Genomic DNA, 14775 nt, shown 5'->3' on the forward strand with positions numbered 1-14775 from the left:
AAAAAAACACACAAGCCCGCTATTAAAGTTGATGGGAAAACAATAGTCGCTTGCAACAGTCGCTTGCAACAGCCGCGCGCGCGCCACGGATCGGAGTCAATAAGGCGGCTTGAGCCGAAATAAAAAGCAACGTGGCTTCAAACAAACACGGCCCCCGTGCGCGCTCGCCTTTCCGCGTTATGGCCGTAGCCGCTTAGGGGGGAGGTGGTGGTTTGATGATGATGATGACGACGATGGGGGGAGGAGAGGGGTGGGAGATGTTGGTGGTGTTGGGGGGGTGGAGATGAGAAGGAGGGGGAGGGAGGGAGGGAGGGGAGGGAGATGGTTGGCGGCTCAGGGGGCGGCGCGCATGACTTGTATGTGAGCTAACTGGCGTTCACATTGGCGAGCTCCAGCGCTCCTCCCTCTCGAACGATATAAGAAGCGCGGACCAGGGGAGACGGAGCCGATACCAGCAAAGCAGGGTTCGGGGGAGCGCTTCGTGTCTTTGTGGCGTTGCGAGCGACTCGTAGACTCTTGAACAATTGCCCTCCCCCCCTCCTCTGTGAAGCCCCCCGATCCCGGCTACCCGTACACCTCCCGTATTATTTATCAAGTTCGGAGCTGCTACTTTTGCTGCTAAACTACGTCGACTTCAACTGCTGCTGCTGTCTGTCCCGTGGCCCTTTGTGTCTGTGACTGGAGCGATTTTTAGCTTTTTTTGGGAGGGCACGGACAAGCTAGAGGAGATCTCTTGTACTCCAGTTCGACATTTATCTTATCGACTCGGGCGAGAAGGAACGAACAACCCGCAGCAGCAGCAACAGCAGCGGCATCATCATGTCCACGGCTCTCGTGTACCCGTTCGGTGACATCGGTGACATGTTCTTCAAAGTAAGTAGAGTTGGTGGTGGTAGTTCGTGGAGGGGTACGAGGCGGTCGGGCGTGACCATGGATCCGCCGAGATCGATCCGAGTTGGTGGCGCGATGGTTCTGGTGGTGGTTGTTGTTGAGCGAGCGATGTTGCCGCGGTAGCTGCTGCTACTGCTGCTGTTACCAGCTCCACTTGTAACACACCTCCGACTGCTACTAACCACCGACACCCCGAAGTGGTCTGCTTGGCGTTAGTACCCTTGTGCCACGTGTTGCCGCTGCTGCTGGATGTGTGTGGATGGCAGCGGCTTCTTCCAACATTCGGCGACAAAAAGCCGAAAATAACTTCGGGTCGGAGATACGATGCCAGAGGAGTGCTTCTTTGGCGATTCGCAAGGGGTTCTGTTTGAACGATTTAAGCCTCGCTTGTGTGTAGCGTGTGTGTGTAGCGTGTGTAGCGTGTGTGTGGCGTCTCCACAGCTGTGAAGGCGACGACAATCTCCAACTTTTATTTTTAAGCCGCTCCCAAGTTTTTCACAATTAACGCCTTGGCAAAGTAGCACACACCTCTTTTTTTAACTCGCTAATTAAACCTTTGAACGTACAAAGAAACGATGACAATTGGGGCTCCACGCTATTGTCTTGTCTGGTGTGGTTTTTTTTGTTTGTCCTTAGCCCGCACCTCCACGATTGTCATGCGAAAGAAGTTCACGTTGCGTCCAACAAGCGCGCGTGTCTCTAACGCCTCCGCTTTGTCCCCCTTGACTCTCCAGAACGACGTGAACAAGGACTTCGACTTCGAGTACCTGCCCGACAAGTACTCCATGGACTCGTCGCCTACCCTGCAGTCTCCCTACCGCGGCTCCTCGGCTCTCAACCTCTCTCTGCTCGGCCACAACTCCCATTCCTCCTCCTACTGCAACCCGCGGTCCGCACTGGGAGGCAGCAGCAGCAGCAACAGCAGCAGCAGCAACGGGGGAGGTCTGGGCGGTCTGGGGTGCCTGGGTCTGTCCGGCCTCGGGGACCTTTCCACGGCCTCCCACGGCTGCCGTGACCTGAGGTTCCGAGACCGATCCTTCAGCGAGACCGGCGATCGGGCCACAGCTCTTGGTCTCGGTCTGGGTCTCGGTCTGGGTCTCCACGGCTTCGGCTCTCTGCACAAATCCATGGGGGGCGGTGGCGGCGGCAGCAACGACAGCAGCTGCGGCAGCATCAACGGGCTCGTGGCGAGCTCCTCCTCCTGCTCGTCCTCGTCCTCCTCGTCCTCTTCATCTCCCTGTGCAGCAGCAGCAGCCGCAGCCGCCGCAGCAGCAGCCTCGTCGCAGACCCAGAGCAGCAACTCGAGTCGCTACAAGACGGAGCTGTGCCGGCCCTTTCAGGAGAGCGGCACCTGCAAGTACGGCGACAAGTGCCAGTTCGCGCACGGGCATCACGAGCTGCGCGGCTTGGTGCGCCACCCCAAGTACAAGACCGAGCTGTGCCGTACCTTCCACACAATCGGCTTCTGCCCCTACGGGCCGCGCTGCCACTTCATCCACAACGCCGAGGAGAACCGCCTCGCCGCCGCAGCAGCAGCAGCCGCAGCCGCGGGCGGCTCTGGCTCCCACGGCTCTGGCTCCCACGGCTCCCACTCCATGGCGCAGAGGCCTCGACTCAGCCACAGTGTGAGTTTCGCCGGCTTTCCCAGCGGGGGGGTGGCGGGCGGTGGCCGCCGCTGCGCGCGATCCGACTCGCCGCCGACTCTGCTGGAGAGCCCCGCGTCTCTGACGCCACCGCCGGGCCTCCTGTTCGCGTCCGTGAGCGAGGAGGCGATCCTGCAGCAGCTGTCGCCCCTCCCGGCGGGCACCAAGAACCCTTTCGTCTTCTCCAACCACCGTGGCGTGCCCACGATGATGGGCAACGGCGGCAGCGGCGTGGCTCGCTCGCAGTCGCCCCTCGATTCGCTGTCCGACCCCGACGCGGGGTACCTCAGTTCCGGCGGGTCCAGCGGATGCGAGTCCCCGGGTCCCGACGGTTCGGGGAAGAGGCTGCCCATCTTCAGCCGCCTGTCCATCTCCGAGGACTGAGTGTCGCCCCCCCCCCACCCACCGAGGACTCATTCTCAGTAACAACAACAGCAGCAGCAGACATACGATTTATAGAGGAGGCAACAAAACACAGCAGCAGCAGCACCATCAAGTAGTCGTTTCATGATGACGGTAGCAACGATGATTGCGCTCTTATCCATGGTGGTGATGATGATGATGGTGTTGGGGGAGAGCTACTGTTAAATCGGTGCATGTGTGTTGTTTTTATGATTATTATGTTTGGATGATGTTGATGATAGCGCACAGATGTGACCTGCTTCCAAACGCACCAGCGCTTAAGAGGAGGAGGGGAGGGCGCCGATGAGTTCGCGCCCGAGCGCCGCGCGTCTTCGTGGTTGTTTGTAGGAACGCGATGGCGTTGTTGGCGAGTCTCTCTCTGCTCGTGTCGCCGTGCCTTAACCTAGCAGCAGCAGCAGTGCCTTTGGCTTGGCCTGGCGTCACCCGGCTAGCCAAGCCGTGCCCACAACGGGTTTGTGATCGTGGTGGTGATGATGATGATGTGCCTATTGAGTCGAGCCAGGCGGCTTCAATACGTTTTTTTTTAACTCTGAACTATGTAACGTGGCAGAACAATGGCCGTTAAAAAAAAACATTCTAGTAATAACGATCTGTGAATGTGGTGGTGCAAAGATTGTATGTTTTTTTGCAAATCTATTGCCCCACTCGGATGGGTTGAAACAATTTGTTCCCTAATTCGCTCTTGATGAGTTCCCCCCCCTCAATCCCCCACACTTTTCTAATTATCTAATAATTCATTGTTTTTTTTAGCTAAACGAACTGCCTCAATTTTTTTTTGTCGTTGTACGTGAATTGTAGAGCCATTGATGATAGCTGGTTGCAGAATTAATTTTGATAACGCGTTCAAATGATTGTAAAAGCATTCTTGTCTGTGCGTGGTTCGTCTGAGCGCGTGTGCGCGCGTGCCTACGTGCGAGATATTAAAAGTGCCACATTTTATTATTATTATCTCTGCTGAAATTTGAAAAAAAAAGAAAATGCACTCAATTAATTTTTGTTTTCTAAACTTGGGACAAACCGTGGCTTTTGTGTTTGTTGTTGCGCGGCGTCTAAAATGTTAAGTGTTTTGAACATTTAAACCCGGTGATTTCATTGCGATTAGCTCTTGGTTCATGCTCCTAAACTATTTACAGTTAACTTATTTATTTATCTATCATTTATTCATTTTGCTAATTTTGTTTTTATTTTTTGTTAGTATTTATCGGATATGATTCACGCAAAACTCGCGTTTTTTTTCTCTCTCCTTGTATACGTTCATTAAGTTATGATTATTATTTTTTGGTTTGAATATGAACTAGAAAGTACGGTTGGAAAGGAATGGTGGTGGTGGTGATTGGGGTTAGTGCCTTCGATGTTGTAATGATGACTGTTTACGGATCTGTGCGGTTATAGAAAGTAGTTGCAACACAGGGGGTCCCCGATATTGTTTTTTTATTTAAGAGATACATTGAACCTAAAAAGTATAAATTAGTACACCAAAAAAGCAGGCTTCGAGTAGCGATAACAAAGTATTAAACTGATGTTGAATTTGACTGTTAAATATATAGAAATACAAAACAAGATCATTCCACAACTTATTACACAACTTAACGCATATGTGTTTTATTTTGTTCGACATAAGAAATGTACGTGGTGGTTTAAAAAAAAAACATTAAATTATTCTATGCAAAAAAAAACAATTCTCTCTTAACTTTTGGAAAGTGGAAATCTGTTTTTTTTTTCTCTTCCCGAAGGTTGTGTTGCTACTTTGCGTTCACTACAGTTACGCTAAGTTCTTATTTATCATCAGTGTTTCTTAATAAAGTTTCTTAACAAAATCCCAGGACGTGTGTGTGTGTGCGCGCCTGCACCCCGAGTGGCTGAAACGAGTGGTGGCGCAGTGGTTAGTGCACTGCACTAAGAACTCTATCACCCGAGTTAGATTCGCTGCTCATGTCCAATAACAGAACATATTTTAACCGGATCCTGGGCCATGGTCGATTGGGCCTTAAATAGAACAAATACTTCGTGCCTTTGTGTACACATCGGCGTTGAAGACAAAGGCGTCCAGGCGTGGTGCTGCCCTGCCCCCTTCCACGTGTACGGTGCTGGCCTTAACAGTTGCTCGCAAACAGCACTTGCTCAAGCGGCCTGATGAAGCCCACGGTGGGGGATCTTTATCGGTGCTGTTTGCCCCATGCTGGGGGTACAGTTGTGCACACGTGGCAACAATGGGCAGTTGGTTAACTTCCTGTACACACGCAAGCCTGCGCACACAATCCTCTATGGACAATCCTTCACACACTATCCGACACGCACAAATCCAACACACACGATCCTACACATCAACAAAGGCCGCCGTTCGCCACGAAGTGTCGGTGACGTCACGCCGGCACTTGCCAGGCCTGGTGCACTGTGAGGCCACGTGAAGTGTCGAAGGCTCGCTGACAGGAGGTCACGGGACAAACCCCAGTGCCATGGGTTGACTTGAGATGACTGACAGATGTACCAGCTGTGCCCCCTGCTGTGCCAACTTGCTTCATTTGATTTGTTTGGCGCTCGGCTGGTTGTGAGCGTCGCTTCTTTGCCCTCCACTGTTGTTGGAGGGCGACTGCCTCCAACTGTCTAGTAGCGTCCTTCACGAGCCTCCTCCATAGACGCCGATCTTGGCACCGCTGGTACCAGTATTCGGCAAGTCCACTCAGTTCCACGTCCTCTTGTGCCGCCATCAATCCATCTCTTCTCCATCCCGTGTTGCGCCCGTTGAGCCCGCTCTATCCAGCCAAACAGAAGCTGATTGGGCTTGCGGGCTACATGACCCAGCCAACGCAGCCTTGCCCGCCGGAGGAGCTTACTGACGGGGATGTGTCCAGATCTTTCAAGGATGTGAGATTTTCACACAATCCATCCGGATGGATTGTAGGCAAGTCAAGCCTGAATGTTTCTAACCGGCGCAGATGCACCATTAGAGGGGGGGTCCACGTTTCGCAAGCATAGAGAAGGGTATGGCATGACTGTGGCCGAGAAGACCCGAAGCTTTGCGTGGAAGTAGCTTCCACACAGCGTTACGCAGGCGATGAAACAATAATGCCGCCCAACTATTTCGGGGTGAGACATCTGCTGCCAAACCGGATCTGGTCGTAAGCACACTGCCCAGGTATGGAAAACTCTCCACTCTTTCCACAACTGCCCACATCACCAATGGGAGTTGAGAAGGTGGAGTGATTGATGGCGCAAAATACTCGGGCAGTCGATTCGTTTTGGCGGGGCTGATGTTAAGACCCGCCTCTTAGTGGCACGATCCAGGTTCAGCAGCGCCTCCACCCACACACACACGACTAAAGATCCCCCGTATAGCCTTAACAGGTTGTATGAGCAAGTGCTGTCATCGAGAACCTATGAAGGCCGGAATGGCACACGAGGGGGTGGGTGTGGCCAGTACCACGTCCGGCCGCCTTTGTCTCTCTAAGGGCGATGTTTACACAATCCTACACACAAAATCCTATACACACATTGCTGCACGCACCTGCACACACGCACAATCTGACTCCCACACAACCCTACACACCAAATCCTACGCACACACACAAACCATACGCGCAACGACAATCCTACACGCACCAAATAACGCCCGCAATACAAAGCTGCTGCGTCAGTCCCTTGCGGTCAGTTACAGTTGGTGCAGCATATCAAGAGTAACATTGTTCATGACATTATTTCGGCGCAACGATATTCACAGCGGAAGCGGCGGAGGAGTGCTCGCGTTGTACAGAGCAGCTAGCCACACTAGAATTACTTTGGGCGGTAGGCGTCCAGTGATTTGGTCCGAATGTGAGCATCACTCGCCACTCGGAATCAGTAAGCAGGTGACGAGCCTGGTTAGCGCTTGAAAGGGTGACCACCACAACCAAACAAAGACAAATATCCCCCCGTGTAGCCTTTGACAGGCTGTTGGAGCAAGTGCCGTTAGCGAACACCTTTAAAGGTCGGCACGGCACACGAGGGGGTGAGTGGTCAGCACCACGCCTTTGTCTCCCAGTGGCGATGTTTACACATCGCACCGGGTACTCGTTTGTGACTGAGTCGACCTAGGGGGTGACTCAGGACCAGTTCAGATAATCGTTACCGGTGTTGGCCGCGAGCGGGAATCGAACTCGGGTCGCCCGGTTCGTAGCGCAGCGCGCTAACCGCTGCTTCCCACGCTAGCAAAGCACACGACAAATATCCCTGGTATATATCCTTAACACCCTGTTGAGACGACCATCACCCCAACACTACCACCGTCATCAACAGCAACTTGCCCGGTGATTGCCCGAGCCGCGTCCAGAAGACTGCCGTGCTGAGTGGCACCTCTCATTGATGAAATGCGTGCTGGGGTTTTTGTTGTTTTTGTTAAACTCCAGGTTTCTCATACACGCTGCCAACACTGCCATTCATAAAGGAATTGGAGAAACATTCCAATGCAGCAACAGCAACTTTGGCGGCGGCAGCCTCCTGCCATCGTAAATATATAAATGTTGTCGTTAAACCCGCCACCACCCGACACAGCCAACTAGTAAGGTTTGTCACGTAAACAGAACGTGGCCAATTCGTCACTAGTACAGCACACCGGCGTGTTGGAGAATAAAGCTACAACATTCACAATCTGAGTACCACGTTTCGCCAGTGATTACAACTGGCTTCATCAACCTCTTAACAGACTTAACACAACCCCCCACGGAACCATTTGCTCAAGCATAGTATACAACGTGGTTCTGATCCTGTCCTTGTTCACTCCACTGAGATGGAGGTCGCGGTGTAAATGTATCATTCCCATGGCGTGACCCAATCCAGAAGGCAAATAACCGCACCCTGTTGACTCTTTCTGAGTGAATGCAGTATTTTTTTAAACGTTGGTTCAACTTCATGACTATGATATTTTGGCTGAAACTTGCACACTTAACCAAACTTATTCAAATCATATGTACGTATATAAAAATATGTGTTTCCGTGTGTTTATTTACACTTCGTTTTTCCGAGTTAATTTTATTCCGAATTCATGTTGTTACATCCAGGTTCTCCCTGTGCAGAAGAATGTCGATTGCAAAGCGGGCCCCCCACTGGAACTGCCAATAAGTGCCATGAAAAAGGGCTGTTGCCCGAAACATCGCCTCGTTCGAGAGTATTTTGATTTAAAGAAGTCTTCATGACGAATCAGAATGAGGACATGTATTCATACTGGAGGAATCCGATGAGCTGTAGAGCTATTTATTCACAGATTTCCAGTAAATGGTGGCAAATTGCCCGCTAATTAACGAAAACTCAGCCAGCCAACCCATCGACTCACGCGACACCGAATCGATGCAGCCTAGGCGAGTTCGCGTGGCACCACGAAAAGCGGTGCCCATCATTCACTGTCGACGCTGAGAGCCAAGGCGAGCTTTGAGTTCATGACCAGGGGAACTTACTTCGTACGGAGACGAGGCGTACTTGGTGCGGACTCGCAGCTTCGCTGGGAATCATTACTGCCACCTGGCGTCTCGAACGGACGCGACGGCATTGCGGTGGTGCGTAAAACACAATTCACAACAAACTCTAACGCGCTCGAAAATAACACCGTGGACCTTTAAAGGAAGACAATTGGAATCGGCGACATTTCGAGCACGAGCCCTTCTTCATAGCACTGGCGGTATACGCAGAAATGTCTTCTGCCCACGTAAAAAAAAAAACGATTATATTGGCCACCAAAGACAAAGATGCCACGTTATAGCCTTGACAGACATTTGGGGCAAGTGCTGATAGCGAGCACCTAATGAAGGCCGGCACGGTACACGAGGGGGTGGGTGGCCAGCACCACGCCCGAACGCCGTCTGTCTCCCTAGCGGCGTTATTTGCACACCGCACCAGGTACTCGTTTTGTTTTAATGCTGCTCGGTTAACCTCGGGGGTAGGCCCAGGACAGGTTCACACAATCGTCGCTGATGATGATTGTGTGAGCACATGAGCGACAGAACAGGTGAAGCCGCAGCTGGAGGTGCAGTCAGCTGGGTAACAAAGGTCATCTCGCGGTTCCTGCCGACACGGTGTGGTCGACGATTGCTCAGAGACGGGCGTCAGAGCAACAAGCGCCATTCGCCCCTAAGTGGCGGCGACGTCACCACGGCGCTTGTGCCAGGCTCGGTGCACGTTGAGGCCACGTGAAGTGTCGAACGCCCGCTGGCAGGAGGTCACGGGGCAGACCCAGTTGGTGCCACGGGTCGACTGACTGAGATGACCGAGATGACTGGCTGATGCACCACACGCACGCACACTCCCACACGTACACACACGCACGCACACACAACAACAACCGCCATTCGCCACTAAGTGGCGGTGACGTCACCACGACGCTTGTGCCAGGCCATGTGCACCCTGAGGCCACGTGAAGTGTCGAACGCCCGCTGGCAGGAGGTCACGGGGCAGACCCAGGTGCCACGGGTTGACTCACTCTGGCTGATGCACCACCTGTGCCCCCTACTGTGCCAACTTGCTGTGCTTTATCCACCCGGCGCTCCGCTCGTTGTTGTGAGCGTCGCTCCTCCGCCCTCCGTTGTTGTTGGAGGGCGACTGCCTCCAAATGCCCAGTAGCGTCCTTCACGAGCCTCCACCACTGAGGCCGATCTTGACACCGCTGGTACCAGTCATCGGCAAGTCCACTCAGCTCCACGTCCTCCTGTACCACATCACTCCATCTCTTCTCTAGCCCGTGCCGCGCCCGTTTAGCCCCCTGGATCCGTCCGAACAAAAGCTGTTTAGGCATGCGGTGGCTGGGCATGCGGGCTACATGACCCAGCCAACGCAGCCTTGCCTGCCGGAGGAGCTCACTGATGGGACTTTGCCCAGATCTTTCAAGGACTTGTGAGCTCCTCACACAATCCACACACGTACACACACACACCCTTCCACACTCACACAAGCACACTCACACACGTACACACATGCACGCACACTCACACACTCCCACACGTACACACACACTTCCACTATACACACACGCACCCTCCCACACGTACACACACGCACGCACACTCACACACGTACACACACGCACGCACACTCCCACACTCACACTCCCACACGTACACACGCACACACTTCCACACTCACACACGCACACTCCGACACGTACACACGCACACTCCCATACACGTATTTTCGAGTCACAGTCGCATTCCTCGGCATTGGTCCGGATTTGGCATCAGGAGCCTCATGAGTAAGAGGCATTTTTTGTTGTAACAAAATAATGAATGTATTGTTGTAGTCCACTCCTTGCCATTATTGATATTTACTGCGTCAGATGTCAAATAAATAATTCGATTTGTGGCCGGATGTGCTGCGATACAACAATAATAAAACATAATTTACTCTTAGTTACGTACAGGGAAAGTTGCATCACCGTGCATGCATGTTGCGTTCATGAGGATCTTGTATTTTACATTATTAGAACAATTTGAAAAAGCTTAGCACGATTCACACAGCCATATAACATACGAGTTTTGTTTAAAATAGAGACATAAATCTAACGTTTCGGGACATTGCCCCTTTAAAAAAAAAACAGGATCAATGGTGACTTGGAGACAGTGCTGTGTGATAAGTTGAGTTGAATAACAATGGAAAAATGTGGTTATGTTGACAAACACCACACACAGAAACAATGCAAAGACCCCCCCGGTATATCCTTAACATACAAGTGGCAAGTGTTGTGAGCGAGTAGCACCTATCGAGGTTGTTTCGGCACACCTGGAGTGGTGGTGGTCGTGGTGGGGTGACCAGCACCACGCCCAGCCGCCTTTGACTCCCCAGTGGCGATGTTTACACGCCGCATCGGGTACGCATTTGAGGCTGAGTTGACCGAGGGGAGGGCCTATAGCCGGTTTCAGATAATAGTCACTGGTGCTGGCCCGGTTTCGCACCCCACACGCACACCCACAGACCCACACACACACACGCCACTCGGATTCGCTACGAAGCCGCGCTCACTCCTCTGACACACTCTGCACGTGGCACATCACGCTATTCCGCAGCGCGCACGTACACACCCACACAATAACAACAGCAGCCGCCACTCGTCACCAAGTGGCGGTGACGTCACCACAGCGCTTGTGCCAGGCTCGGTGCACGTTGAGGCCACGTGACGTGTCGAAGGCTCGCTGGAATAGACAACACACACTTTGCAAACATCGCCACGCACTGTCGCTCTCTCAGTCGCACTCGCTAAAATCAGCTCCGTTGCCTCGGCGTTCATTAAGAAGACACGCTGCTGACAGGAGGTCACGGGATAGACCCAGGTGCAGGTGGGTTGACTGCCTGAGATGACTGACAGATGCACCATCTGCGCTCCCCATTGTGCCAACTCGCTCGTTTCATCCACCCGACGCTCCGCTAGGGGTGAGCGTCGCTCATCTGCGCTCCGTTGCCGTTGGAGGACGACTGTCCCCTTCACACAGGCCGACCCTTGACACCGCTGGTAGCAGTTATCGGAAAGTCCACCCGGCTCCACATCCTCCCGCACAGCATCAGTCCACATCTTCTCCAGCCCGTGCCAAATCACACACTCAAACAGTCACACGCCAGCCCATCTCTTCTCTAGCCCGTGGCAATGTCTGTTTATCGCCCACGATTTCTGGCCCGAACAGAAGATGCTTGGGCACGCGGTGGCCGGGCATGCGGGCTACGTGACCCAGTTGACTGTCCGGGTCTTTGAGTTGACTCGCACAACTTCGGCCTGGTTCAACCGGGGATTGCTTGGCATGACGCACGCGCAGACATCACAAACACAAAGATCCCCCGCATAGCCTCGACAGACCGTTGGGGCAAGTGCTGTTAGCGAGCACCTATTAAGTCCGCCACTGCACACGAAGGGCATCATGGGTGGTCAACCCTACGCCCCGGCCGCCTTTGTCTCCCTAGTGCGTTTTGCGTGTTTAGTTTGTTGTCCTTCCGCCAGCACCTCCGATTGACACGGTTGGCTACATACATACATCAAATTCATGTATTAAGTGTAGCCCTGTAAACAAAAAACAAAAACATGAACAAAAAACATCTTAAAGTGACTATGTGACTGAGTGCAAACAGAAAATCCAAGAAAAGACAGCAAAATGTTGCCGAAAAAAACACCGTACACCAACGCTGTGTGCAAAAATCCCAGCGGGATGCAAGTGAAACAACAACAACAACAGTGGCGATGTTTACATACTGCGCCTGGTGCAATACTCATTTGAGGCTGAGTCGACCTAAGGGAGGCCCAGGACCAGGCCCCATGATCGGCGTTGCCCGTGACTGGGAATGGAACTCGTGTCGCCTGGTCCGTAGCGAAGCGCGCTCAAAGGCCGAGTACACACACACACAGGATGCATCATCGCGATAATCGCGATACACACGTACATACGCGGCTTTGACACACGATCGGAACACTGTACACCAGCATAGCACACTCAGACACCCAAACAAGCGCCCACGCCACCGCAAAGACACACACGCGTGACGCACACACACACACACACGCGCGCGTGACGCACACACACACACGCGAAGTCTTATCAGCCGTGGCGGGCTGACACACGCGCGGGCAAAGGTTAACAAAGTTCACGCTGCAATTCCTCCACGTGAAAAAAAAAACACGCGTTGGGAGTATTTGGCTGCTATGAATGTCCACGTGATAAACCACTTTGTTGAGCTATCGCTGGACAGTTCAGTGGTCTTATTTGGTAAAATATAACAAAAAAAATAGTTACTAGTTAATCGTCTTCACTTCGCTAGGGGTTCCTCTGCCGGGAATCAAACTTAGGTTACCGGTACTACACGCAGAACACTTCATTTACACTTATAACAACAGCCGCCATTGACCGCAGCCCTTGTGCCAGGCTAGGTGCACGTTTAAGCCATGTAAAGTTTCGAAGGCTCTCTGCTGGCAGGTCAAGGGTCATGGGTTGACTGACTGAGATGACTGGTAGATGCACCACCTGTGCTCCCCATTGCGCCAATTTGCTGCGTTTTAGACGCGCGGCGCTCCGCTCGTTGTTGTGAGCGTCGCTGTTCCACCCTCCGCTGTTGTTGGAGGGCGACTGCCTCCAACTGCCCCAGTAGCAGCGACCTTCACGAGCCACCTCCATAGAGGCCGATCTTGACACCGCTGGTACCTGTCATCGGCAAGTCCACATCCTCTTGTACCACATCAATCCATCTCTTCTCGAGCCGCTGCCGCGCGCGTTTAGCCCCCTCTATCCGGCCTCAACTTAACTTCAAACGACGCAGACACATTCACATACTCGCACACAAACCTATACAATAAAACATCCCCCGTATAGCCATAAAAGACTGCTGGGGCAAAGTGCTGTTAGCGAGCACCTATGAAGGTCAGGACGGCACACGAGGGGTGGGTGGCCAGCACCACGCCCGGCCGCCTTTGTTTCCCTAGCGGCGATGTATACACACCGAACCATGTTCTCATTTGAGGCTGAGTCGACCCAGTGGAGGCCGAGAACCGGTTCCGATAATCCTGACTGGTTGCTGGCCGTAAGCGGGAGTCGAACTCGGGTTGCACGGGTCTGTAAATCGCAGTGCGCTAGCCGCTACACTGCCCGCTCCCCGCACACACACACACACATACCTATACACACACCACTTCTCACACACGCACACTGCTTCACACAAGCCACTTCACATATACCTCCGCCACCCCCCCCCACACACGGCATCACACGCACGCTGCCACGTCCGCGCCGCTATAATGATTGTGTAGAGGAGTAAAATGGGGACGTGACGTCAGGTGTGCCGTTCAGTGCGATGACGTCACGTCTCCTAGGGTACTTAAGGGATACCCCGTGACGTAGGCGGGGTCACTGTGGGAACGTGTAGAGTAAGCAGGGTGAAGAGGGAACCAGGGGTAGAGAGAGGGATCGAGTGGTGAGTCTGGGGAGAAGCCGGTGGTAGCCGTAGAGGTGCTTCTCTCTCCGCTCGGTGGAGTCGGCAGAGTCCACGATCCGACACGAGAGAGAGAGAGACTGGAGCTAGCCGGCAGGGACCCGGACTCAGAGTAGGACCCCTAGCCCCTGGGAGTTGTGTACCCTGCTGTGTAATATTGATAAGTCTTCTTGGTTCTTTCGGTAAAGTCACGTAGAAGGAAAATAATACAATAATTAAAATAAAACATAATAAAATAATTATCACGACGTTTCGGCAGAGTCATTTAGACTCTGCCTTCTCGACAGACCTGTTCTCCACCTAAAGACGGCTGCTTGCGTTGTGGCTGAAACGTCGTGAGAATTATTTTATTATGTTTTATTTTTATCATTTTATTATTTTCCTTCTACGTGACTTTACCGAAAGCACCAAGAAGATGAATCCCTGCAGTCACGAAAGCTTTAAATCGAAATATTGATAAGCTTTAATAAACCCTGGTGGAAAGCCCTTAACTTACCTCCGTCTACGAGTACGTCCGTCGGAGGATGTCTACAATTGTGTACAGTGATTTCCTCACGCCCACTCACCCACCCAAGTTTAGCAAACTCCTCGCATCTCCGACTCGTAAGATGCCTGCTCTCTTTCTCCCCTGCTCCCCCCTCCTCCCTCTCGTCCCACCACTCCCTTCGTTTTATAGCCGCCTCCCTCGATCAATTCCTTATCTTTCACCAGTTCTGGCCTCCCTTCTCTCCTTCACTCCCATCTCTCTCTTCCCTCCCTCGTCTCCCTCCTTCCTCGTCACCCTCCTACCTCGTCACCCTCCTACCTCGTCACCCTCCCATCTCTCTTTTTTTACGATCAGAGGAAACAAAAATATACTCGGTGTAGTCGGCACTTTGCTTCGTTCATCATTTTGTTT

The 14775-nt window shown here is 52.7% G+C and overlaps 1 protein-coding gene and 1 long non-coding RNA gene across 2 annotated transcripts; one reads left to right on the top strand and one right to left on the bottom strand.

The window, feature by feature from the left end:
- The first annotated feature begins 431 nt into the window (after positions 1 to 431).
- Positions 432 to 4774, top strand: LOC144729753 (uncharacterized). Its single transcript, XM_078610220.1, has 2 exons — positions 432 to 873; positions 1626 to 4774. Exons 1-2 carry the CDS (start codon positions 820 to 822, stop codon positions 2916 to 2918), a joined length of 1347 nt encoding a protein of 448 aa, XP_078466346.1. The 5' UTR covers positions 432 to 819; the 3' UTR covers positions 2919 to 4774.
- On the bottom strand, positions 611 to 14469 carry LOC144729754 (uncharacterized). Its single transcript, XR_013587753.1, has 2 exons — positions 12151 to 14469; positions 611 to 11961 (listed from the first exon to the last, which is right to left on the bottom strand). It is a non-coding gene; the product is annotated as an uncharacterized LOC144729754 (long non-coding RNA).
- Positions 14470 to 14775: the final 306 nt, after the last annotated feature.

The sequence above is a fragment of the Lampetra planeri genome, chromosome 33 (assembly GCF_965212315.1).
Source record: "Lampetra planeri chromosome 33, kcLamPlan1.2.h2, whole genome shotgun sequence".
NCBI classification, from domain to species: Eukaryota; Metazoa; Chordata; class Hyperoartia; order Petromyzontiformes; family Petromyzontidae; genus Lampetra; species Lampetra planeri.